General features: G+C 41.6%; 2 protein-coding genes across 4 annotated transcripts in view; one reads left to right on the forward strand and one right to left on the reverse strand.

The window, feature by feature from the left end:
- Positions 1 to 662: 662 nt before the first annotated feature.
- Positions 663 to 7,809, reverse strand: LOC142884490 (sodium- and chloride-dependent GABA transporter ine-like). Of its 2 annotated transcripts, none has more exons than XM_076020155.1 (13): positions 7,085 to 7,809; positions 6,692 to 6,826; positions 6,379 to 6,586; positions 4,029 to 4,161; positions 3,795 to 3,929; positions 3,542 to 3,645; positions 3,325 to 3,449; positions 2,276 to 2,388; positions 2,035 to 2,175; positions 1,835 to 1,934; positions 1,628 to 1,728; positions 1,347 to 1,514; positions 663 to 1,237 (listed from the first exon to the last, which is right to left on the reverse strand). In XM_076020155.1, exons 1-13 carry the CDS (start codon positions 7,431 to 7,433, stop codon positions 1,079 to 1,081), a joined length of 1,971 nt encoding a protein of 656 aa, XP_075876270.1. In that variant the 5' UTR covers positions 7,434 to 7,809; the 3' UTR covers positions 663 to 1,078. The 2 variants fall into 2 exon arrangements, with proteins under 2 accessions (XP_075876270.1, XP_075876271.1); XM_076020156.1 differs by having other exon boundaries at positions 6,987 to 7,120.
- Positions 7,810 to 10,990: 3,181 nt separating this feature from the next.
- LOC142884491 (flotillin-2a) overlaps positions 10,991 to 24,144 on the forward strand; it is a 15,078-nt gene continuing 1,924 nt past the window's right edge. The window contains exons 1-11 of one of the 2 annotated variants that reach the window (XM_076020159.1): positions 10,991 to 11,196; positions 14,788 to 14,869; positions 16,269 to 16,359; positions 20,125 to 20,248; positions 21,086 to 21,204; positions 21,305 to 21,418; positions 21,523 to 21,642; positions 21,744 to 21,958; positions 22,075 to 22,258; positions 22,376 to 22,525; positions 23,148 to 24,144. The exon at positions 23,148 to 24,144 is cut by the window's right edge and continues 1,924 nt beyond it. In XM_076020159.1, the coding sequence (XP_075876274.1) occupies positions 11,148 to 11,196; positions 14,788 to 14,869; positions 16,269 to 16,359; positions 20,125 to 20,248; positions 21,086 to 21,204; positions 21,305 to 21,418; positions 21,523 to 21,642; positions 21,744 to 21,958; positions 22,075 to 22,258; positions 22,376 to 22,525; positions 23,148 to 23,198 (1,299 nt within the window). In that variant the 5' untranslated portion in view covers positions 10,991 to 11,147 and the 3' untranslated portion in view covers positions 23,199 to 24,144. Of the gene's footprint in view, positions 11,197 to 14,787; positions 14,870 to 16,268; positions 16,360 to 16,895; positions 16,987 to 20,124; positions 20,249 to 21,085; positions 21,205 to 21,304; positions 21,419 to 21,522; positions 21,643 to 21,743; positions 21,959 to 22,074; positions 22,259 to 22,375; positions 22,526 to 23,147 lie in introns of both variants that reach the window. The other variant, XM_076020158.1, reaches the window with a different exon arrangement.

Below are 24,144 nucleotides of genomic sequence, written 5' to 3' on the forward strand. Positions count from 1 at the left end.
TTTTGAGCTGGTGGTTCATTTATAGCAAATGTTATGAAGAATTTTTTTTTTCTTGTTACAAAGGACAGAAGATACCTGTAAGAGGACAAATTAAGTAAAGTTCATTCAGCAATGTGAATGAGTCTTTAAAAGTGGCTTATAAAATACGACACTGTGACAGACATAAAAAGACATACATAGACTGTCTTAAAGATAAAATATTTTAGGTTCTGTAGAACTTTCACTCCTTAAAATATTCTGTTAATGTCTGTATTAATTTGTTTGTTCAGCAAAGTAGAAAAGAAACACTGTTAAACACTGTTTATTCAATTCTTTTTAATAGAAAACATTAAATGCATAGTCGTTAGAGGTGCTCTTTGGTCCTGACACTTGAAATTAAGGGAGGGTCGGGGGTAGGGAAATCATTTCCCACTATATTGTTCATTCACGTAAGTCTGCTCTTAGAGAAACATTGTCTTCTATCTAGTCAATTCTGTTACTGATCTGAAATAAGTAGTAGAACTTTGGAATTTTACAACTACGTTTACTACTGTCTTATATGACATGGCCTGTATTCTTCTGTGGCCTCTTTTTTTTTTTTTTTTTTTTTTTATCAGTAGGCCTTTTTGATGTGGTTTACTCAATAACTGAGCGAAAAAATCAGTCTGTCAGCTTCAAGATCTGTGATCATAAAATAACATTTGTTCTCAATTTATTTTCTCACTCTAGAAAATAAACACTGTACTTAATATGAATAATCATCATGGCTGAATCAGCAATAGTCAGATAGTCAATAACAGACCTGGCCAAAAGATGGCAGTCTTGGCAAAGTTAACGCATGACAGCATTTACAGTCTGAACAATTTCCACAGTGTGAAGATGAGGCAAACTTCACAAAGGTTCAAATTAAATGAACAGATTCACAGAAATGTCAACTTTTAATATATCTGCATGGCAGATATGTGGCCGCATTTACTCATAATCCTGCAAATATATATATAACAACAGTTTGATTTCTTTAACATGATCTCACTTAAAAGTGTGACACTTATGGTGATTGGCGGTGCAAATGGCAGCATTATGAGCACTAAGAGGTATCTCAGTTTTGACCCAATGCAGACTCCATAGGAGCTTTTTCATGCATATTTTTGAAGCTGATGACATTTATGCCCAGATCTCCAGGGAACCCTCCTCGCTCATAGTATGCCATCTTTGATTTTTCATTCAGTGCGCCAGGTGTGAGGGACAACTTCAGTTTCTGTAAAACACATGATCACAACAGTTTGATTTTAGGAGAGCATGATGCAAACACATACATTTCCAAAAGTCTTTGATGGCAGGTGGGGTAAATATCGAACAGATGTCACCTGCAGAATTGAACCAGGGAGCACCCACAACGTGTGAACGGCACACACAGGAATCCAGATGATAGAGGACAAGGCAATGACCCACCCAACCCCCTGAGCCCAGGTCGGGAAAACATAGTCCTCATAGCTAGCTGGTTTGAACTCTATGATGGAGAAAATCAGGATAACCTGCAACAAGACAACAACAATCTTTGTTGCATTTTGAAAAGTAAAGATTTTGCCTAGTGTAGTGTAGCATTTTTAATCTGGTTTACAATGAAACAAGTGACTTGTTGACTTACGGTGATCAACACAGGAGCGACAACTTGCCAACAAAGTCTAAAAAAGATGTTTACTCTTTTTCCAGTCATCTCTTCGAGGTTATTCGAGAGCCGAGTCACTCCTGCAAATCGACAGACATACATGCCAATCACAAATACTCCAATGACAAACTGTAAATAAATCTGTGTACACGAAAAAATCTCCAAGTGAGAAATGATGGTTCTTACCATAACCGTAACAGATGGCGAGGACTTCAAAGAACGCAAGAAACATAATGGACACTATAGCAGTATAATGGTCCATCAGCTGGAAAACATAGATTCCCACCTAAAAAGACAGAGGCTCTTTGAATGGACATGTGCACTCTAAACTCTTGCTTGCAGTTTATGTTTGGGTCAATATTCATGCAACTAAGCAGAGCTTTTACCTGCATGACACAGGGGATTCCTAGGAGGAATGCTACACCGCAAACAGCAAGAACCAACAGTTCCTTCATCTTGAAAATCTTCATCACTGTGTGATAAAATTCATCCAATATACTGGTCACCAGTACTTCTACCATTGCAAACTGTCAAAAAAGAATCAAACACAAGAAGTCAGACTCAGGTGTGGTGAAAACTATAAACTAATTTCACTGGATTATCTATAGATATGTGACATTGATGTACCTCACTGTCCAGTCCAAGGCAAAGCAGCATGAAGAAAAATAACACAGACCACAGCTGAGACACTGGCATGTTTGCAAAGGCTTGTGGGTAGACTATGTAAACCAATCCTGGGCCTAAATACACACACACACACACACGCACACACACACACACACACACACACACACACACACACACACACACACACACACACACACACACACACACACAGAATGACACCAGTATAAGACTGTTGTAACTCTTTGGAGGAGCTAAAAACTTGTTTAAAAACAAACCAACATGTTATTTAGAGTAGATTTTGAATGTGTACATTCATGAAACAATATGACAACATTAAAGAAAAAGTCAGTACAGAATGCACTGAGGCTAAAGTAAAAGTAAACTTATTCTTAGAGTCAAATTATATCTTCAAATTGGGAGATGTAATTTGCATTTGTAGGAATAAGTGTTCGCAAATGTATGCATACTTATGCAAAATGAAATCTTAACAGATTTTTGGCTTTGTGTATGCACGTTTTGTTCATCTTAATGTTCATTCCTTCATAACTTTTACTGAACACTAACAGTGACTTTGCCCTGACCACCAAATGCTTCTGCAGGTACTGACCCAACTGTGAGTAGGTCTACCTAAGTCACTTGTCGCTCGATCATCCTGTACCTTCACTACACAGGTTGTCTGAATCCCTTGCTTTCAACTGTACTTTCTGTCTTGGACTCAGACTTAAAGCCCACTAAGACCTCTTGATTTCTGGTCCAGGTGCGAAAACCCATTTCTCTACTTCCATAGTGTCCTGTTTGACCTTAGCGCTTCTTTGAGATAATCTCCCTCCGCTTTCCTTCCGCTGCCATCCATCCATCCACTGCTCTGTTTTGGTGCAACTTACTTGCATGTAGTACCATTTTTTGTTAAAATCATTTTTACTTCTCCCCTTTTTGTACTTCTATAAATAACATTCTATTTGATATTGTACCTTCAATACATTGAAAGCCTCGTGAATAACATAATCAAAATGATCTGAGGTTAAAATTTAAAGTAATAATTTTCTTACCATCCACGGCCAGCTGACTGACAGGAATGTTCTGTAGATAAGACATGTAACCAAAAGCAGAGAAAATGACAAAACCTGCCAGGATGCTGGTCAGGGAGTTGATGATAGATATAGACAAGGTGTCTCTGTTGAAAAAGGAAACATTTTTAGTTATTTATCATTTATTCTTCCCAATAGATATAATATTGATTAAAGTGAAAGGGTTTGTAATTTTTACTTAAGAACATTGTTGTTGAAGGAGTTGTAACTGGACATTGCCATGAGGGAGCCAAAACCAATCCCAATAGAGTTAAAGATCTGAGCTGCAGCATTCACCCACACCTGAAATGCATGATTATATTTGTCATTAAGTGCAGTTAAATCCAATCCTCGGTGACTATATTAACAACCTATTTATTTGCCCTCCAATAAAGCAGAAGTTCCCAAATAGCTGTGAATGACCTAGTTCATTAACTCCCCTTTCCTCTTACCTGAACCTCCAGTAGCTTTTCCCACTCAGGCACAATGAAGAATCTGATTCCATCTAAAGCTCCAGGGAGCTGCACGTTATTTATCAGCAGCGCGATCAGGATAACATATGGGAACAAAGCTGTAAAGTACACCACCTATGATTGAAAAAAAAAGAAACATAAATAAATATGCTAATCGTGTACAATCTGCTGGTCTGTCTGTCTCTCCCCCTTTATGATATCTCTGTCATGTACCTTTCCTGTGGATTTCACCCCCTTGAAGATGCAGAGGTAAATAAGGATCCAGGCCAGGATCAGAATAAGGAAAAGATCCCATCGGATTGTTCCTGCCAACTCAACTCCACTGGTCTGGCCCAACATCTTGTATCTTGGAAGAAGGTGAAGATAAGATGTACTGACAGAATTCATGTATTATAACGACTGAACCCCATTCGACACACAGGTAGAGAAGTTAGCATTAACTACATTAGTCTGCATGAAAATCCCATTAAATGTTGAAGGTCCAGTAGATACTATTACATATGTACATTTTTGCCGTATTTGCCAGTAAATAAATAAAATATTTGTCTTTATACATATGCATACATTTATCATTATTATTACACTCAGAATAACGGTGTGAGTGCGGCTGAGTGAATGACGACACAGTAAGGCAGAGTCCATTATAGGCTTTATAGACCCAAGGTATGAGTTTTTTCATCAAAGTGTTTTCTGGCATATACTGCAGTTTCCCTAAGATTGAGTAAAGGGCTTTGGAGTGTGAGGGATGTAAAAAATGTATGGTAATGTGTCAAACGGGAGAGGAAAATTATGTTTTTGTCAAAGCTTATTATGTAAATAGCACACTTCCTGTTTAAGTGATGTCATAAAAGTACATCTTACTAGATGTACTTAGATCTTAGACACACATGAGTTTTGGTTTCATGACTCTAGCTCAGTCCTAGAAAAAAACTAGGGCTGTGCTTGTTGTCGCTCAAACGTGTACCTTGACTTTAAACGGCCATAAAATAAATTGTGTAAGAATCTTGCAACTCATTTGACCCACTTTTAATCATCAAGGTCTCCGGTGGCCGGGAAGTGCAAAACACAACCGCAAAAGAGAAAACAACCGCAAATCACAAAACACAACACATCAACCAAAAACACAACACATCAACCAAAAGGGAAGTGATACCTTTGCCCTGGAAACTAAACGTGCTCTCCCGTCTACGCTGGAATTTGTATCCCCTGGTCGTTGATTAGTTTAATCAACGATGCCATGCTACAGACAAATTAGACGTTTATTAAGAATGTTTTTTATTCCGCTGTCCCCTACGTGGTGTTGAAGATTATATTTGGCTATTCAGGGCACTGTTACAGTTACAGGGGGAGACTGTTGGGAGATACAATTTATGGAAGCCCTTCCGTACAGTCTGATATAATAAGTATCCCCCTTGTAACTTCATGTAAGAGAGAAGAATCTTCTCCATAGTCACCAGTGTGACTAGTGAAAAACACAATAAATACAAAACGGTATATGATGAAATATTTTATGATTATTTTTGGAAAGGAAATTCAGAATCATTTAGAGCAATATTTTTGATGCTGATTTCACCGTGTAAGTAGTCGTCTAGCCTACGTGGTACAACATTGTCTAATCATAGAAGGAAATAGACACGACATTGCCAATGCAGTGCACTGAATAGCCTAATATAATCTTCAACATCATGTAGAAGACAGCGGAATAAAAACATTCTGGATAACTGTCTAATGTGTCCGTAGCGTAACGTAATTGAAAAAACTATACACTTCAACAACACGTCAGATAGAGCGAAATAAAAACATTCTTAATAAATGTCTAATTTGTCCGTAGCATGCCGTCGTTGATTAAACTAATAAACGACCATGGGATACAAATTTTATCGGGGATAACTGCCTTGGCACAACACCGGCAGAGTAGACGGGACGGGAGAGCATGTTTAGTTTTCGGGGCAAAGGTATCACTTCCGTTTTGGTTGAGGTGTTGTGTTTTGTGATTTGCGGTTGTTTTCTCTTTTGCGGGTGTTTTGCACTTCCCGGCCATCGTATTTATCTGTCTTAATCTAAATTTTCAGGCTAACACCTATGGTTTTAGATTCTTGCAGTTTTAAAAAGTGTTGATTTTTGTGAAAATGTGAAAATTGCACCCTCCCGGTTGGTCAGAGTGTATGAAATGTAGGTCTTGATGAGACAAACGCGAGGGTTTTTGGCCTATGTCTCCACGGCCGTCCTAGTGGCTGCCAGGGCCAATTAAAGTGTTTTGTGTGTCTGTAGGGGGCGTTGTATCGTCACATTTTATTATTTTCTCTTCATTTTAAGAATGGTTTGCCAGTTCTGACATGCTTTCCAAGTTTGGTGAGTTTTGGAGCATTTTGAGAGGGTACATCTTTTGTGGAATTAGGCAATGGAACTATAAGTAGAAAGAAACATTACAATTTCAACAGAGGTCTTCGTTCTGGCAATGACTTGCTCTGTTCCAGAGCTGGTTTATTGCTGTGGCTCAGCCCCTAATAATTTAACCAACACTGAGACAGAGCAGTGGTTTCTCCCATTTCACAAAATGTACCTGAAGAACTCCTGGCTGGCTGTCGAGGAGTTGCTGCTGTTGATTAAGGCCTGATTGGTACACTGTGGTGTGTTCCAAGTGTTGTTGCAGCTCCCCCATGGCAGAGGGTCCTGGAAAGAGCTGAAGAGATAATAGAGGGCCCAGGTGATGACGAGATTGTAGTAGGTGCTCATGATGAAGGAGATGGCAACTGATGCAATGCCCACGCCTGTGAACAGAAACCAAATCAAGAGGGGTGAAAGTTTGCAGTCAGGAACACTTTGTTTTGTCTGGATACATTTCAAGAGCTGGTGTATGTTTAAACCCTGGGTACCTTTAAGCAGTGGGCAGACAGTGGCCAGGGCATGGACAGGACCTCGTCTTGTGTACTGACCCACCGTCAGCTCCATGTAGAGCAGAGGTACCCCCAAAAACACCAGCATTAACAGGTATGGAATCAAAAATGCGCCTGGAGAGAAGTGACAGCAACTTTTGTTAAGAACAAGGAATCTGAAACATATGATCCTGACAGTGTTGTACTGTTGAACCTTAACGAAAACTGCCAAGTCATACAAAACTCGCAAATTTCACCCCTGCAGAAAACCTCAGAAAACGCTCTTTCCAGTTACCTGTTGAACTTTCTGTACACTGGAGTACAGGAAGAAAACTGGAAACAGGAGTGCTAAAAATTTCCACACAACATAAAGTTCCATAATTTTGATTTCACCTCCTCCACTCCTGTAGCAGAGATATGGAAACCTCCAGATGTTTCCCAGACCCACAGCACAGCCGATCCCAGCCAGGGTGAACTCGATCTGCCTGCTCCATGTTGGTCTGTCAGGCCTTTGGTCCATGTTTTTTGCTCCTTCTGTAGCGTCTGACATCTCCCTGGGCCCAAACTCCATTGTGAGACAGACTGTGTAGTAGAAGTGACACATAGCCATATAACCTTCGGCTTTATTATCCTTAATGATTAGCTTTCCCGAAACACTCCTATCTGCAGCAGCACTGGGGCTTCCAGAAAAAAAAAATATTTGCTGTGTTGAGGCATCGTAAAATGACAATGCATGTTGCATAAGATTATTTATTTATTTTCATAAGTATAGATAATAGATGTTTTAAACAGTTTATCAATACGTTTATCAATAGTTATCAACCAATGACGTAGTGATTTCAAAAAAGAAAAACACAATAGGAAAAATTAAGAAAGAGAAGGGCATGGAGGAGATAAGATGTACATGTGCAATCAACATGTGAACACTACTCAGTTTGTCCTCAGCGGCACGTGACACACCCCTGATGCAGGTGGGTTCATCGTGGTCAACAAATACTTAGCATTTATCTTGCAGCAAGCTCTATGATAGGTGGACAGGGGCTCTCTGGATATGTAACCACAAAGACCAGCAGCTTGTCAAGTCTCAGAGTATTACTTTTATGTCAATTTATGCCACCTGCTTTCAGAGGCTTTCACCTAGCACGAAATCAAAATACTTTTCTTGTTGGACCATAATTTGGTTGTGCACGTTTACGTGTGGCAATGACAATAAAGCCATCTATCTATCTAAATGTAACTGATGGCAGTTATATTTGCCGCCTTTAAAAGTACCAAGGCCGTAACATAATACGTGAAGTAACAAGTGATGCAGTTAAGTCTGATTTTATTGCAAGGGCTCATCAAACCTTTGTGCTAACTATCTCCATATACCCAATAAAAAAACTAAATTTATAAACCCTGTGAGTCTCCAACCTAAAAATGGTCAGAGGGGGACTAACCAGGAACTTGCCACTTTCTCCTCTGTCCTACTTAAATGCCTGTTTGTGAGGAAAAAGGAACCTGTTAATAGTGCTAATAATTACAATAAAATCCTGAAGTTGTGTGTGTGTGTGTGTGTGTGTGTGTGTGTGTGTGTGTGTGTGTGTGTGTGTGTTGTGTCTATGCGTGTAGTTAAATGAGGTCAGATCCGTCCAGTTTGTTCTCTCCAGATTTGTTTATTCAGTTATGTGAACTTTAACTCATTACACTTTGAGTTCCCATCCTGAGACAACTGCAATTGCTGTCTCGGTCCTCCAGAACTAAGGAAAATATTTATATATCGACATGCAGGAAGTGCTTGAAGTGCATGTCTAAAAGTGGACATCAAACTGTACCCTGCACACCGCCTCTAAAATGAAGCTAATGCTGCTCCACATAGATGACTCTTAAAGCAGCTCTAGGTAACTCGAGCCTTCTACGAGTTTGCTACGCAATAACGTCGTAGCAAACGTTCAACACTTTTATTACTTCGTCTTTCTTTTGGGTTCCATTCCGTCATTTTACAATCTTATGTATTTGTAATAGTTGTATGTAAGACTGCCTCTATATAAACGTGTGCCGTTGCCGTAAAGTGGTTCGTCCGGCGTGTCAGGTCGCGCTTGAAAGTTACGCAGTGCAGTTACAGCCAGCACAAACCCCCTCTCGCTGCTGAGGCGGCACCGTTGATCCTATTAATCGTTTATTTACCGCTTTACTGAGTTTGGAATCATAATTTTATGGTCGAAAAGTTACCTAGAGCTGCCTTAACTCTGCAGTTATTTTTGTTTCTGCTGCCACCAAGTGGCAAAACAACAACCTACAGTATAAGATTATAATCCACTGAGATGATTCATTCAAAAAGATTGCCATTAGAGCTCTTCCATACTGAAACCCTTATTCAAAGCCCACCTCCTTCCACCTCTCCCCTCCAAGAGCTGCCTTTCAGAGAAAACCAAAAGATAGCATCATATCAGCGGGATGCGGTTTGTGTCACTGCCAAATCAAAGTTAAAGTTAAAGTCCCAGTGATTGTCACAACCCAAAGGATGCAAAATCTGTCCTTTGCATTTCAACCATCCCCTGAGGCAGCGGTGGGCAGCAGCGGTGCCATGCCCGGGAATCATTGGGTGATCTAACCCTCCAAGTCCTACCCCAAATACTGATGTGGGATTCTACTGAGAAGAGAAATGTGGCACATCACATAAGCAGTTGAAAAGCGGAGAGCCGGGGGATTAAGTGGAACAGGGAATGGGAGGGTGGGGGTGGATACATCCCTGTTACACTTCCTGTTGTCAAGCTCACAACCACTCTCAAATCAAGCACATCTGTTCTGACAGCTTCAGTGGAGAAGCCTGGCCTTCTGTAATTCCACAAATCATGTTGTTGGTGGCTGCTAAGATATATTAGAACAGATTTTGTTGCAAAAAAAAACAACAACAACAAAAAGAACTTTGTGTGTTGTTTGCTTAAGGCCTTCATCCAGCAGCCATTTTGTCTGGAATTAGTTGGGTTAACACTTGAGTTGCCAATGGATCGAACCACGATGATAAATAATGATAATAATTAAATCCAGAAATTGTCTTTGTGCATATTGGCTCAAATGAATTATCTTCCATACTGAGGATTTTTTTCAATTTACACCTATATCTGATTTGCAACACCAATATTCTTGTCAATGTTGCTGCAATATGTGCCACAGGATCAGCATGAGGATTCACAGACAGCCAGTTTCTGTCTCTAGCCCACCTTCCAGATACTTTTAGTAAACCAGTTCACTCTAGTAAGACACCGAATAAATACCTTTCAAATAAATATGGAATTCGTTTTTTTAAAGAAAGAAAGAAAGAAAGAAAGAAAGAAAGAAAGAAAGGAAAGAAAAAAGACTAACGATTCCAGATGAGACGTGAGTTGAAGTTTTGTTTTTTGTTTTTTTTTTAATTATTATTATTTTAATTGCACCATTGTGCAAGGGATCCTTACTGGAGGTATCAACAAGCTGGTCATGATGGCTCAGTCTGATTGCCCATGGCCAGTTTTGCCCGGGGCTCTTGTTTTTTGCTACCATGGCATGTCCATCTGTCAGTAAGATGGGAAACGTGACACGAGCAGTGCACAGACAGGAAGCACAACAAGAAATATATTCATTACGAATTAGAATTAAGGAAGAACCAATTTTGTTAATTGTGAGGCTGTGTAATATGTAGACTGTGCCAATTCAATTTAGACAACAGGAGTCTTGATTTGAGTCCAAGACATTGGTGTTATCAATGGCTTCACTTATATCTTGCGAGAGTCGGTACAACAGGTCTTATACTACTGTAAGCTTCTTATGTTAATCCTTTTTGCAATTCTAAACCACTATATTTATGAATATCTTGAACCGTTTGAGGAGTAGTCGGAAAATTCAACACTGCTCCTGAATGCACGGACATTCATTAGTACATCTGAAATCGTACATGTCACATTAATACCATGGCTGAGATGAAAGCCGTATCCAACACAATGTCGGCGATTGCAAATGACGACAAGGGGTCACCTTATGGACTCGCTGGAATGTCGTGACCGTCAAAATGAAAATCTACGGTTAGACCACTGCGTTCAGTCTACCGAAAGCCCTCTTTCGTGAGAGGAAATTTAAACAGCCACGCCCATTTCAGTATTTTGATATCGAATCCCTCTTTCATGGAGGAGGGGCAGAAGCTGGGTAGGGGTGTCTCATTAGCTAAGTTAGGTTTCCGCTAAAGGAGACTAAATTATTTTCAAAATATAACAAGTGTTGCCATCTAAAATGGCCCATTGCAACATGTATTTTATTTTGAAAAGGAAAAGCGGAAGTATATCGTGTCGTTACGATTAATGTGACGCAGCCCTCCCTCGCTCGGCTCGCAAGTGAAGGAAAACCATCGAATATCGAATCTTGGTTGGGAACGCTTTTTAATAGCCAACTAACGGTTGTATGCGACGAGCGGTTGTGGACATACGTTTTTTGTGCCGCTAAGATGGGAAACTGCCACACGGTTGGACCAAACGAGGCCCTCGTGGTTTCAGGTAACGTGAACGGTTTTTGGACGATGTTGTCAGCGTCAAGAGCCTCTTTTCCTGTATCGTCGGGCATGGCGAATGGGGATGAGCCTGTAAAATAAATAAATAATCATAATATATTAAAGCATCATGCTTCAAATGTATTTTTAGTATGATGCGGTTTTTGTATTTAGTACATCTTGTTTACGTTGCGATTGGAGTCCGATTAAGCCCCTGCTAGCTCGATTGTCGCTACCTTAGCAGTGGGGTCAACCCCGCCCGATTAGAATTGCTGAATTCCATGTTGTTTTCCCTTGAAGAGTTCATGGTGTACACGAGTTTCTAAATCAAATAGGTTGGAGCGTGGGTCTCCTTACAGCTCTATGGGTCGGATTTGAATCGAAAACTCACGTTAGTTTGAATTAAATTGGTTACATTTCGCGCTTTGAAAAAAAAAAGAAAAAGAAAAAAAAAAAGCCAACGTGCGTGCAACAACGCACCTGTTTAATTGGCGTGTGATTTTCCTGATTGTGGAGTGCACATAGGTTAAAAATTACGTGTTTTATTTCATTGATATTAAAGTCGATGGGATTTCATCAATCATCAATTTCATTATCTTTTTTTTTTCTTGTGTAATGTCTGCTCACACAACTGCTTGTATGTTGGGAAGTGTATTTAAAAGAGATGGAATTCTGTCTTTATATGAATTGAAATGTTCTCTGTGTTCCCCTCGAGCTGTGTGGGAGCTTACAGCGGCTCTCTGCTGTATCAGGAATAAAGCTATTGATTACATGAAGGAGCAGATGTGGATATTCTAGGCATACTCACCGTCATGTGCCAAGTGTGTAAGATTTAGTAGCATCTGGGCATTATGTTAAGGGTTAAGGAATCGTTGTTTTCTGACGTCTCACATTTTTTGTACAAGCTGTGATGTCAGGATAACATTACAAAACCCAGACTAGATCCACAAAGACACAATATGGCTGCTTGGCCTTAAACACACACACACACACACACACACACACACACACACACACACACACACACACACACAAACCAACTAGTTTTTTGGAAATCCCAACATTCACTTTTTGTTATGTTATATAAACTAAAACATACACGTGTTTTTAAAACCAAGTATAGCTCAGAAGTCTGTTTTTTTTGTAGTTATTTGAATTTGTTCATCTCTTTGTCTGTTTTCACTTGTTTGTGCATGCTCAGGGCCTTGAGGATTTGGGTGTCAATCTTGTCATCAGTCAAGAATGTCATCATTATTTTCAGCATTGATAATTACATCACATCACATGTTTGAATGATTTGGTATTCTTGAATGAACAGGAATCTGTTTTTTACCAGCAGTGTCTTGGTGATACACTTTCTACCCTGTGTATTGGGCACATACATTTGCCAAGTAAAGATTTGGTCTGTGCTCTGAGCTTTAAGGTGTTGTTATTGAACTGATAAAAAACACAAGCATATTGTAGAATATAGATTGCCGAGTCATTTGGATTTTATTGACTTGCACTTCCTGATTCCAAGCAGAGAAATCTTTCAAATGTCGAAACGAAAGGCTTTTTGAATTGCAATGAATGTTGCAATTATTTGGGCCGGATGCATTTTACTCCGTCATGGCCGAGTAATGCAGCTACTACGGCTTCTAAAACTACGGATGGTGCCACAGGACCCAGAGAGTGTAGCTTTAATTTTAGCCTGTGTGAATTCTCATTCATTGACTCAGAGCCCCTCCCCCACACGCTGCAAAGTGAACGTAGTAAGGAATCTCAGTAATGTTGCGTTAGAACCACTGTGGTGGTGGTGGTGGTGGTGGTGGTGTGTGTGGTGGCCAACATATATGTTGGTTGTTGGGCTGTTCACACGAGTTTTGATCATGGCCTATTGCCCACATGGCAGGAGGATTGTAACTGTATAACCTGTCCCTCCCACTTTTCTGCTTTAAAACAGATATTCTGAAATTAGTTGACAAACTTTGCCCAGTCAGTATTTTTGTGACGTATGCTCTTCTCATAATCAGCTTGCGGTTTCAAAAATATTTGTTTGAGGGAAAAGTAAGAAAACAGACGAAGATGTTAATGTCCGGCATTGGCTTGTAAGTCAGGACCGAGGAAAATTCCGCAACATTGACTTCCAAAAACAATGATTTCCTTTCCATTTAAGTGCAACGCAATGCTACCGTTTCCTGTTTGGCATTGTAAAGTTACGCCTGGAAACTGCTTTATTTATGTATTATCCAGAAGGGGAAGCCTATAGAAAGCACAAAATCAGATGAGGACATTTCTCTTGATGGACTAGAAAATTTTTAAACATGTCAAATGTTATTAAAAGTCATCTCTGTGTGATTGAAACAGAGGTGTGTCCAACAGTCCTGCTGTGCTTTTTGGTTGTCGAGAAAGATAGTCCAACCCCCCCACTCCACTTTCTATCACTTAACATGTGACAGCTGGGAATGTCCCACTGAACAGCGCTGATAAAAACATCAAATTGAAGCCAGTGAACTGGAACGTTAACCTCGAAAACTTACATGCATCTTATCTGGGGGAGAAAAAAACCATTTCCATTCAGGTCAAAAATGTGTGTTATGTAAAGTGTATATCGTGTGCAGAAAGACCACATTCATTTTGCTTTGGAGGAGCCACCGTGTTTAAACTCCATGCTATATTAAGTATAGCATGGATCTCAGTAGTTTGTCGAAGAGCTGAGTGTTGAAAGGTGAAGTGATCTGTTTTGTGAAACTACACGTGGTTAGATGAATGGATGCTGTGCATCTTTTAAGTTTCAAAAAGCACATGATTTTCCACACTAACCACAAGTCCAGTTCTTCAACAGAATTGTTGTTTCTCTTTAAAAACAACAACAGAGAAATCTGCTGCAGTAATGAATGTTTGGCAATATATCGATTTTTTTGAGCTGATAATAACCTTTAGTGAAGCTCTAATAATTCTATTGATTTCACTGTTTAGTCAGGTTGGTACTTTGAGCTATGTTGGAAACAATTTTCTCTCATCCCTCTGCTCTTTTGTTTGTATTTGGACCTGACTACTAATTTTGCCACTCTGCACACCACCTGTGCTCCTGTGTAAAGCTGCTTCTCAGTTTGTTGCTGTAGTTTGAAGACGTGTTTTTGCAGAGAACTCATTGTGTTGCCTAAACATTGACACTCAAAGAGCTGAATGAGTGACTCAAAACAGTAGAGTTTTAACTAGTTTAACAATAAGCTGAAACTCAATCTAGGGCTCAGTGTGACAAAACAGGGCCGCTCTGTCTGTTGATCAGTCTCTTGACACTTTGTCACTACGAGTGTAGATTAGTGGCGGTCAAAAAGAAAAAAACAAAGGTACTAAGGTTGGTCCTAATTGAAAGTTGCATCAAAACAATAACAGGTGTTTTTAGAAATCTGTTTTGTTTGTTTCTGTTCTTCTGTGTATTTGTTAACCTGATTGGACGTTAGCAAATCTCCATTACTTTTCTGTCTGTGTCCGAAAGAGCTCTATAATTACATTTCTAAAAGTCTATAGATGGAATTCCCGATGAAAAAAAACAAACAGCTAAATGTGGTTGTTTTTCCCCACGAATGATGTTGTAATCTGTGTTTTTCTAAAGGTGGCTGCTGTGGCTCCGATAAGAAGACGTATGTTGTTGGAGGCTGGGCCTGGGCCTGGTGGCTCATATCCGACATCCAAAGGTACGAGCAGTCTGCTTTGGCCCCAGCCTGAAGTGAAGGCTGAAGACCTCTGAGTGTGTAGGGCACCCTTTTGAAGAGGCTTCACAACAGACTGATATATAAGCCAAAGATGTGTTAAGTGAAGAAGTAGGAATACATGCAGTAATATTGTACTTGTTGGTTTACATATTCCATTGCTTACTAATCCAAGAATACAAAGCTAAATAAGACTGAACTTTAAAGAAGGAGTGGGTTGAGGGGAGTGACGTGATGGTGTGTGTGTGTGTGTGTGTGTGTCCTGAAAATTCTCACTTTTAGCAACAAAACCTCATGTTTAGCATCAATGTAACCGTGAATGAGCTAGCCAGCGTGACAAAGGTCTTATCACATTTCTCGTCTGTTGTTTAATACGACTCTGCTAACCTGCTTTGCTTTTTCTGGTGTCGCCTTGTTCTTTCTCAGCCCCGTCTCTGTCAGGTTACACATTTCCCACTAAGTGCCGCTCTCTGTGTCTTCAGTTGCCAGGTTACATAATGGACAGACTCGACAGTAAAAATAAAGCTGATGCATGGATGGATTTTAATTAGGCCCAGTTTAGTTGCCAGCTGTCCCAGGCAGCCTTTCACCAGTAGTTCTTGTGACGTTTTTAGATGCTTTTTGTTTTTTTTTTGAGAACAAAGACTCGCATTCGCTCGTCTCGTCCGTAAGAAACCATTTCAGCTAAAAGCCTTGAATGCATGAGGAGCCAGTGGCTGGAGAGCATAATGGCAACTGAGGGAGGCAGCGTGGCTTCCTGCTCATGACGCAGTAATCATGTTAAAGTGCAGGCCTCTGACTCATTGATCTCACTCCTCTGGAGAGTGGTGGGAGGACGACTTTCCACCACAATCTCTCTTCAGAAAGGCCTAAAAAAGCTGTTTGTTTCTGGAATCAGCCTCCCGTGTCTTTGCCACAGATAACAGTGAATTGAAGTCAGTATGTATTGCAGTGGAACAGCTCCGGCAGTATTATCGGCACTAAAACATGATCCTGTGTAAACAGTTCCCTTGCAGTTGGACTAAAGTAAATTGGGTTGCATGTTTTCAAAGGGGGAATTCCTACGTGATCCCCTCCACCTCCACATTTGCAATCTCAGGGAGCCGCCGGGATCAAGAACCCATTCAACACCCTCTTCTCTGTATTTATCCACGTTTGATACAGTTTGGTAAATATTCTGTAGCCGAGCGATTGCGGTTTGTGCAGTAGCCTCAACATTTGTAAAACGAGTAGCGAAGGAAGACAGGTTGTGTCTGACCCTCCCTCTCCCCTGAACCCGTGCCCTCTTCCCCTTGACCTTGGTTACTGACGTTCCTAACAGCTGTTGTCCAACTTACTGTTTTGCCTTTGCTATCCCCGCCCGCCTGCCTGCCTGCCTGCGTAGAATGTCTCTGGAGGTTATGACCATCCTCTGTCGCTGTGAGAATATCGAAACCTCGGAGGGTGTTCCCCTGGATGTGACAGGGGTGGCTCAGGTAATTGCATCTCAAAAGAGCAGAGAACACAAAGCAGTGGCTGATGATCGACGCCAAAGGATGGCCCAGGGGAAATGCTTCAACTAACCCGCTAACGTTCTGTGTCCTTGTTTTTTTTCATTTTCATCTTCATTGCTTCTTTTCTCTTTCAGCAAAGTAAAAGGAAGACAAGCGTCCGTCACTAAAATGCTTAACTCTGAGTCACCATTGGCAACGGGGTCAATAAATGAAGGCTAGAGCAATAACTACAAAGTATTTGTAAAACCAAATGCAGGAAAACCAACAAATGAACAAAATTTGTTGTTTTTTTTTTTTTTTTAAATCAAAAGAATTTTTAAAAAAGAAACAAAATGCTCAGATCCTGCCAGGTCTGAGTGTCGGCTGGCATCTCATTTAGCTCCGTTGTTAGTGATCTGGAGTCCTTGGGTGAATGGTTTCACTTTGTCTTGTTCCTCGTGTTCCAGCCTCTTCCCTCCATTTGCTTTCCCTCCGAACATGTCAATTTTTATTTTATTTTTTTTCCACATTTTTCACAGGATAACGCTTGAGATTATGACCCTGCAACCCAAGTGTGAGGATGTAGAGACAGCGGAGGGTGTAGCTATTACTGTCACTGGGGTGGCTCAGGTAAATCACCACACTTGTCTGGGAATGCCAATTCAGACTCCACAAACACCTCCACACTCCCTCTCTTCCTGTCCTCCCATCCTCTCCTCCGGCGTCACTGTCAAATCACAGGCATGGTGGCTCTCACGCAGAGGGCTCAAGGAAATCACAGTGGTCGTACATAGAGGAGTTGTGTTTTCACCATCACCTTTCCCTGATGTGCTAAACAGAACTAGCTACATTTCACTGAAAAACCTTCTGACACATTCAGACTGACGTACGGTTTCAAAAATCAGTTCAAAAAATCACTTCCTGGTTGGCGCTCTCGTCTCCCCCTACATTGTCAAACTAGTCCAACCGGTTTTGATTGGTCAAGGTCACAGCCCTATGAAAATGAACGCCCTTGTTTGTACAGTGCAGTCTGAATTTGGTCAAGGTGAGTCAAAAAGGGTCCATAGTGCTTGATGTGCATCTTGGTGTTATTCGTGTTCATTAAATAGGTGCTTATAGTTATTTCCTTTGTGTTTTGTGTGTGTGTTGTCTGCGTTATTTTGCACTTATCATTCAAATATTAATTAGAAACAATCTGGGACACGAGGGAGAAAATCCACTTTAAATGCAATTGACACTACTGTCATTTTCTAAATGCACTGTTCTCACTGCAGCCGTCTCAGAAAGAAACTGCTGGAAATCATGGGTGACTAAGTCTTTGTCAAGGTCATATACACTTGACTGGGCCAGAGACAACAGGCACAAGAACTTCCAGACTGGCTTTGATGTGAATAAAATGGAGCCTACATAGTCTCTTATGCCTGATTGCAAAAAGATAACCAGTAGTTTCCATTCATGAAATCAGTCTGAATTTGGTTTTAGTTTTTAATGTCAGTGTTACGCTTAATTCAAGGAAGCATTTATGGGAAGTAGAAGTGTGGTCAACAGTAGATTATCCAAACTGTATAGCCAGACTTTACATAAAGAAATTAATGACTATTGCCCAAAGAGAGAATGAAAAGTAAATGTAGTATCAAGGCCTGGGTGAAAAATATATCCATCAGATTTCATTTCAGCAACAAATGCTTGAACTGTAAAAATCTCTAGTAGATTGTTGTTCCTTCAAAAGTGGAACCTGAGGTTTGGAAGTGGCATTAACGCCACTCGGTGCTGACTGTGGTTTTAAAAACTCAACAGTGTGCACAATGACTAACAGATCTGCAAACTGCTCTCACAATTCTGGTGTTTAAGCTCAGATGTTTATCACTTTCCGAGCAAGCCAACTTTCTCTTCCCTGCTCCTCATAACAAAAGTAAACAAAATAAATTTAATATTTCCCTCACTTGCCTCTGGATCACAGGTTTAACCAAAATAGACTCGAGAGAACGTGCTCCTATTGATTTATTCTCACTGAGTTCTAAACAATTGCACTGGATGGTATAATCTTTAGCTATGGTGGATTTTCCCTTTATGGTCCTCTTATATAATTTACCGTCCCTGTGCATTTCTGCAAATGTTATTCGTTCCCCTTTTTTTGACTGCATGCCAGGATTCCTTTGGCCTTTGAGGAGATGCTCGTGTTTAGTTCTGTATTTGAGTTGCAGCGTTCCTGTCCTGTTTCCAACATGCATGCTGACAATGAGCCCACTGTTTGGAGCTGAACAGCCCCTCGCTTTCACATAGGTCCCCTTCACAGAGAGGCTCATCAGGCCACCAGTTGATTGGGCCGACCTTTAGCCAAAGCCATAGTGGGACGTGTGTCTCTCGGCAACAGCCATCGCGACTCCGTCCAAATTCAAAGACACACGTTTAGACTGGGTGGGCGTGGGGGGGGGGGGGTGGGGGGGCGTTACCCGTTGATGAAGCAGCAGCAGGATGTTGAAATCAGATAGTGTTTTGATTCCAACTCCCCCAATTAGATACTAAAGCACCTCAGTCGCATGTTGACTTGCAGCTTTCTCATAGTCTGGCCTTAGTTTGGCCACCAGCTTGTCAGTTGGCAGTCCACGTCACTGAATGGACCCAACAATTTTAGTTTTGTTTTTGTTTTTATATTAAGTAGTATGTTGAAGGAGCTGGTGTTTTGAGAGTTGGGGGTTTTGGAGAAGGTGTTGGGTAGATAGACGAGGCTCCTCACTTGCATCCAGCCAGCCAGCCAGCCAGCCAGCTCTTTATTCCAGCCTCAGCAAAGGGTACGGCTCCCCCTGCAGTCTGCCTGAGCTGGCATGCAGCCTTTTCCATTTTCAGACGTGTGTTTCCATGGAATGACGTCCACCTGCCCCGTATACGTGTTGCCCTCATTGCTGTTCTGAGTGCATGTTGCAACACAACCCTATGTGCGGACCTCTCGCCTAAGGACCCAGCTCACTGTCTTTTTTTCCCCCCACAGCTCCGGTGGAATACAAAAATTTCCCAAAACCTTGTCTTCCTAAAACTGTTTTTTGACTGTATTAATTGTATAATCCTCTTGTCCTGTCAGTGACCGCTCTTATCCTGTAAACAGGCTGTTGTCATTGATTTTGTTTCTTATTGTCCTTGTGAGTAATCCCATTGAGTGTGTTCCCTGTTGAATTCCCTAAAATGTCAATGATCCTTTTCATTGTTTCCATCCATCTAATAGATGTACTGTAGACTGCTGAATTGGATTGCAGATATATTGTACCCCCCGTGTTAGTTGAACATTTTCAGTTAAAGCAGTCTGTTTGTTTCCAATTTTCCCTCCTTCTCTTACTGATCACTGATACAGTTAGTCAGCATGCTGTTATTAATTGACAGAAAAGAAGCATTGCAATTTAGACTGTCCCAAGAAGTGATTAGAAAAATGATCAATTGTTTATAATGAGCGGTGGGTGACGTATCTGTATATTTATTTATCAATGGAGAAATCATAATAATAATGATAAAACTTTGCTGCAAAACAGATGTTTTGCTCAATTGAAATATAGATCGTAATTGCAATCATTTTTATATGGACTTATCTAATTCTAAATATCATGTTTTAATGCTGAATAGTGAGTCTGGTTAACTGATCAGAAATAAATAAATAAAAAAGGTCACCCCAGAGGCTAATAATATCTCACTCAGCTGCGCTATTGTTGAATTTGTGTTTGAGACTGTGTGTTGTTATGTGTGTTCAGCTGATCTGATATCTCTGCACGCTGGTACTAGGTGAAGGTGATGACAGATCAGGAACTGCTGGGTTACGCCTGCGAGCAGTTCTTGGGGAAGTCGGTCGTTGAGATCAAGAGTGTCATCCTGCAGACCCTGGAGGGTCACCTGCGTGCTATCCTTGGTGGGTAGCGATTAATTGATAAGCGGCAATTTTTTTTCTTTTTCCTGAAAACCTAAATTTGACAATGAAAAATGTGTAGGAACACATTATTTAACCCTTAAAGAATGTTGAGGGTCCAATGTGACCAATCTTTACATGAGAGAACAGTAAAAACACCCTAAACATTTATCCTCCGACTTTAAGTTGACTTGAAAGTCACATTTCAACTTTTTTTTTGAAAAAAGGATGTTTAAAAGTAACTTGTTCTACGTATATTATGACCATCACAGTATCTACAGGTGAATTGCTTTTTCCTGCCACTGCACCGTTATAATGATATTAACTACCTGTCTAAAAAATGTTCAATTAATTGCGACTAATTTAATTTAATCGATTAAATTCTTAATCGACAATTAATCAATAATCAATTAATTGTCGATTTTTGCATTTCAATATACTTGAATTAGTTCAAGTCTTTCGTGTTTCAGTTGAGGCAAAAAAAAAAAGTTCACCTGTTTGAAGCTCCTTCTGTGAGCCACGACTGACTTGTCCCACTTTCATTTCCTGTCTGGCAAACTGCGGTTGACTTAGATGCACCAGATGCAAGTTATTTTACACTTGCATAACAATGAATTTCTTGTAAAGACACAAAAACAAAAAGCGACAGGTTAGTCAGGATGAGTGAAAAACTGTAATTCAAACTAATAATGATGGCGTGCGCGAAGGAATGCGTTTAGCTGAGTGAGAGCTTGCATTTTAAAGATGTTGAATTGGACACCGAAGGAGCCGATAATGACGGTCAGAGCAGAACGTCATCATTTGGACAGGGTGGTTGTAACTGCTGTCTCCTTCTCTCAGGCACCCTGACTGTAGAGCAGATCTACCAAGACCGAGACAAATTTGCCACCCTGGTGCGAGAGGTGGCCGCTCCCGACGTCGGTCGCATGGGCATCGAGATCCTCAGCTTCACCATCAAGGTCAGGGCGGGCTCACATTTCTCCTCATTTTGCAGATTTTCAACACCAGCATCGCTGCGACCGATCATAACGCGCGTCCTCGGGGTTTCTCTCCTCGCAGGATGTGTACGATCGAGTGGAGTACCTGAGTTCTCTTGGCAAAACCCAGACGGCTGCAGTGAAGAGGGACGCAGACATCGGCGTGGCAGAAGCAGAGAGAGACGCCGGCATCAGGGTAGGAGAAAATCACAGCCTCTGCTTTCTCATTGACCGTGGGCGTCGCGGTGTGAGGCCATGGAACTGCTCCCAATGCCCGTCGATGTCGATGTCTTCCCACAGGAAGCTGAATGCAAGAAAGAGATGATGGACGTCAAGTTCCTTGCCGACACAAAAATGGCCGACTCCAAACGAGAGCTGGAAATGCAGAAGGCCTCCTTCAACCAGGAAGTCAATACCAAGGTGCCGGGACGAGTTGAACGGGCGAAACCTGTTCATCAAACGTAGTTCCGCGTGAAAGCGAGTTTTCAGAAAACCTAAAATTGTAAAATCTGCCTCCCCAGAAAGCAGAAGCTCAGCTGGCGTACGAGCTGCAAGCAGCCAAGGAGCAGCAGAAGATCCGTCTTGAAGAGATCGAGATCGAGGTGGTGCAGAGGAAGAAGCAGATCACCATCGAGGAGAAGGAGATCGAGCGCACTGACAAGGAGCTCATCGCTATCGTAAAGAGGCCCGCTGAGGCCGAGGCCTACAAGATGCAGCAGCTGGCCGAGGGACACAAGTGAGTGGTCGGCGCGAGGGAGCCGCCGCTGTGTCGTCGTGGGTTGACTCGCAGTGACAGTGTCCACTCACTCCTCTTCTTCCTCCTCCTCCTCTTCTTCTTCTTCTTCCGCACAGGACCAAGACGGTGCTGACAGCCCAGGCGGAGGCTGAGAAGATCCGCTTCATCGGCGAGGCCGAGGCCGGCTCCATCGAGGCGGTGGGAAAGGCAGAGGCTGAGAAGATGAGGCTGAAGGCCGAGGCCTACCAGCAGTACGGCGACGCCGCCAAGACCGCCCTGGTCCTGGAGGCTCTGCCCAAGGTCTGTTGCTCTGTGCCTTACACACCTCGACAGTGACGCCGCTCCAGCGAGGCGTTGCTGCGGGTCGCCAGAGTGCTTGGCTTGTTAAATAATAAACGCCTCCTTGTGTGTGATCAGATTGCCGGCAAGGTGGCTGCACCCCTGTCCAGGACCAATGAGATTGTCATCTTGAGTGGGGAGGGCAGCCGGGTCACGGGGGAGGTGAATCGTCTATTAGCTGAACTCCCTGTTTCAGTTAATGCCCTCACTGGAGTAGATCTGACCAAGGTAAGAACACAGCAGCGTCCCCAACATGTGACCAGCCTTGTAGGACACCCCCCCCTCCACACACACGCACGCATGCATGCACACGCTCCCCAAGTTTCCAAACCTTTTTAGCAGGAAAATAAAATTCCCTATGAAAGACAACTATCAATGAAGTAAGACCTAATAGGCCTCACCTGTGGCCACCAATTTTTATCTAGAATGAACCTAGTTGATTTCATATGAAGACGGGTTATGAATAAATCAAATGGGAGGTTTTCAAGATGGATCTCTCGTGTTTCACCCTAATACTCTCAGCTCTCCTGGGAATGGGGCATATATTTTATAGAGGCTATCACTGGTTGCGCACACACACATTTTCAATCGGAGTGGCTGCCAAACAAAATGCCACCTGTTTTATTATTTGACCCATTTTAACCACGACTTACTGTTAATTTTTTATTCAAACTTCCTCCAAAACAAACAAACAAACAAAAAACTCCACCATTTCCCGCTGTCACCAAGCTTGTAAAGCCATTGGCTCTTTTCAATTGTGTTCCCCTTTCATTTCAAATGTATATTCCAGACCTGCTGAAATGCTGTACAGTTTGGAGCATGCAGCTGACCTGTGTCCTGTGCTCCACAGATGCCTCTGCTGCAGAAGATGGTCGGCCAACAGAGCCAAACTGCCATTTGATGAATCGGGCCACACACTGGCTCCTTTGGTCCGTCAACGTATATCTGCCTCAAGCATGACACTTGTTTTCTTAGCCTCAAGCCCTTTTATGCAACTTTCTTTGACCAGAAACATGTGATCCCAAACAAGAAGTTTTTTTTTTTTTTTTTTTTTAATGTTTTTAAGAGGTTTCTAATTTTCTAGGAAAAAAAAGCCCCGGGCCCTCACTCTTACCTGACTATATGTACCCTGTGTTGTTTTTAGATGTCGGTTGTAGATACATTCATTTTTAGCACACTGCACTACTAAGGCCAGGATTAAGTGCTGCAATCCTGTTCAGTCCAATCATAGTAGAGATGGGCATTTTTGAGAGCTAAAAGTCGACTTGATAAATAGGAGAGACCTAAAAGAATCTCGAAGTCTGCAGCAGAGTTGGTGTGTGAACACTAGGTTTCTCTCTAGGCTTCTGCCCGATGTTTGGAGGGCATTACCACTTCCCAGTCAGGTATAATGACCCGTCTTCACCTTGGCAGCAGGACTCAGTGTACCAGCTCTTTTTTTCTTTTCCAAAGCAGTCATATCTTTTGCCCAGATCTACAATTAGACTGAACACAAACTAATTACTCTGTTTTTTAATCCCTCTTTGCTTTTAAACCCTTTTTTTTTATTACTTTCTTTTGCAACCAAACATTTGACTGTCAGTGATCTATGTCTGAAAACTTTTACCTCTGGCAGATTGTCCTGTTCTAAGTTCTGATGTGCAGTGCCTGTTGACCACTCAAGTGCCCAAACCTTAAGACAGCGGTTTGGCTTTAGTTGGAGTTATGTCTGACTAGAATAGAGCGTTTTAGGCGGATGATGTTTAGAAGTCTCTCTCCCCCCCCCCCCCCCCCACCAGTCACGTAACCTCTGCTTCTACTAATGGTCGTGTTAACTCTTTACTTTAGTCACGTTTTTGGCCACATAG

This window comes from Nelusetta ayraudi, unplaced genomic scaffold (assembly GCF_046127955.1).
Source record: "Nelusetta ayraudi isolate G7.1 ecotype Tasmania unplaced genomic scaffold, CSIRO-AGI_Nayr_v1 ptg000011l, whole genome shotgun sequence".
NCBI classification, from domain to species: domain Eukaryota; kingdom Metazoa; phylum Chordata; class Actinopteri; order Tetraodontiformes; family Monacanthidae; genus Nelusetta; species Nelusetta ayraudi.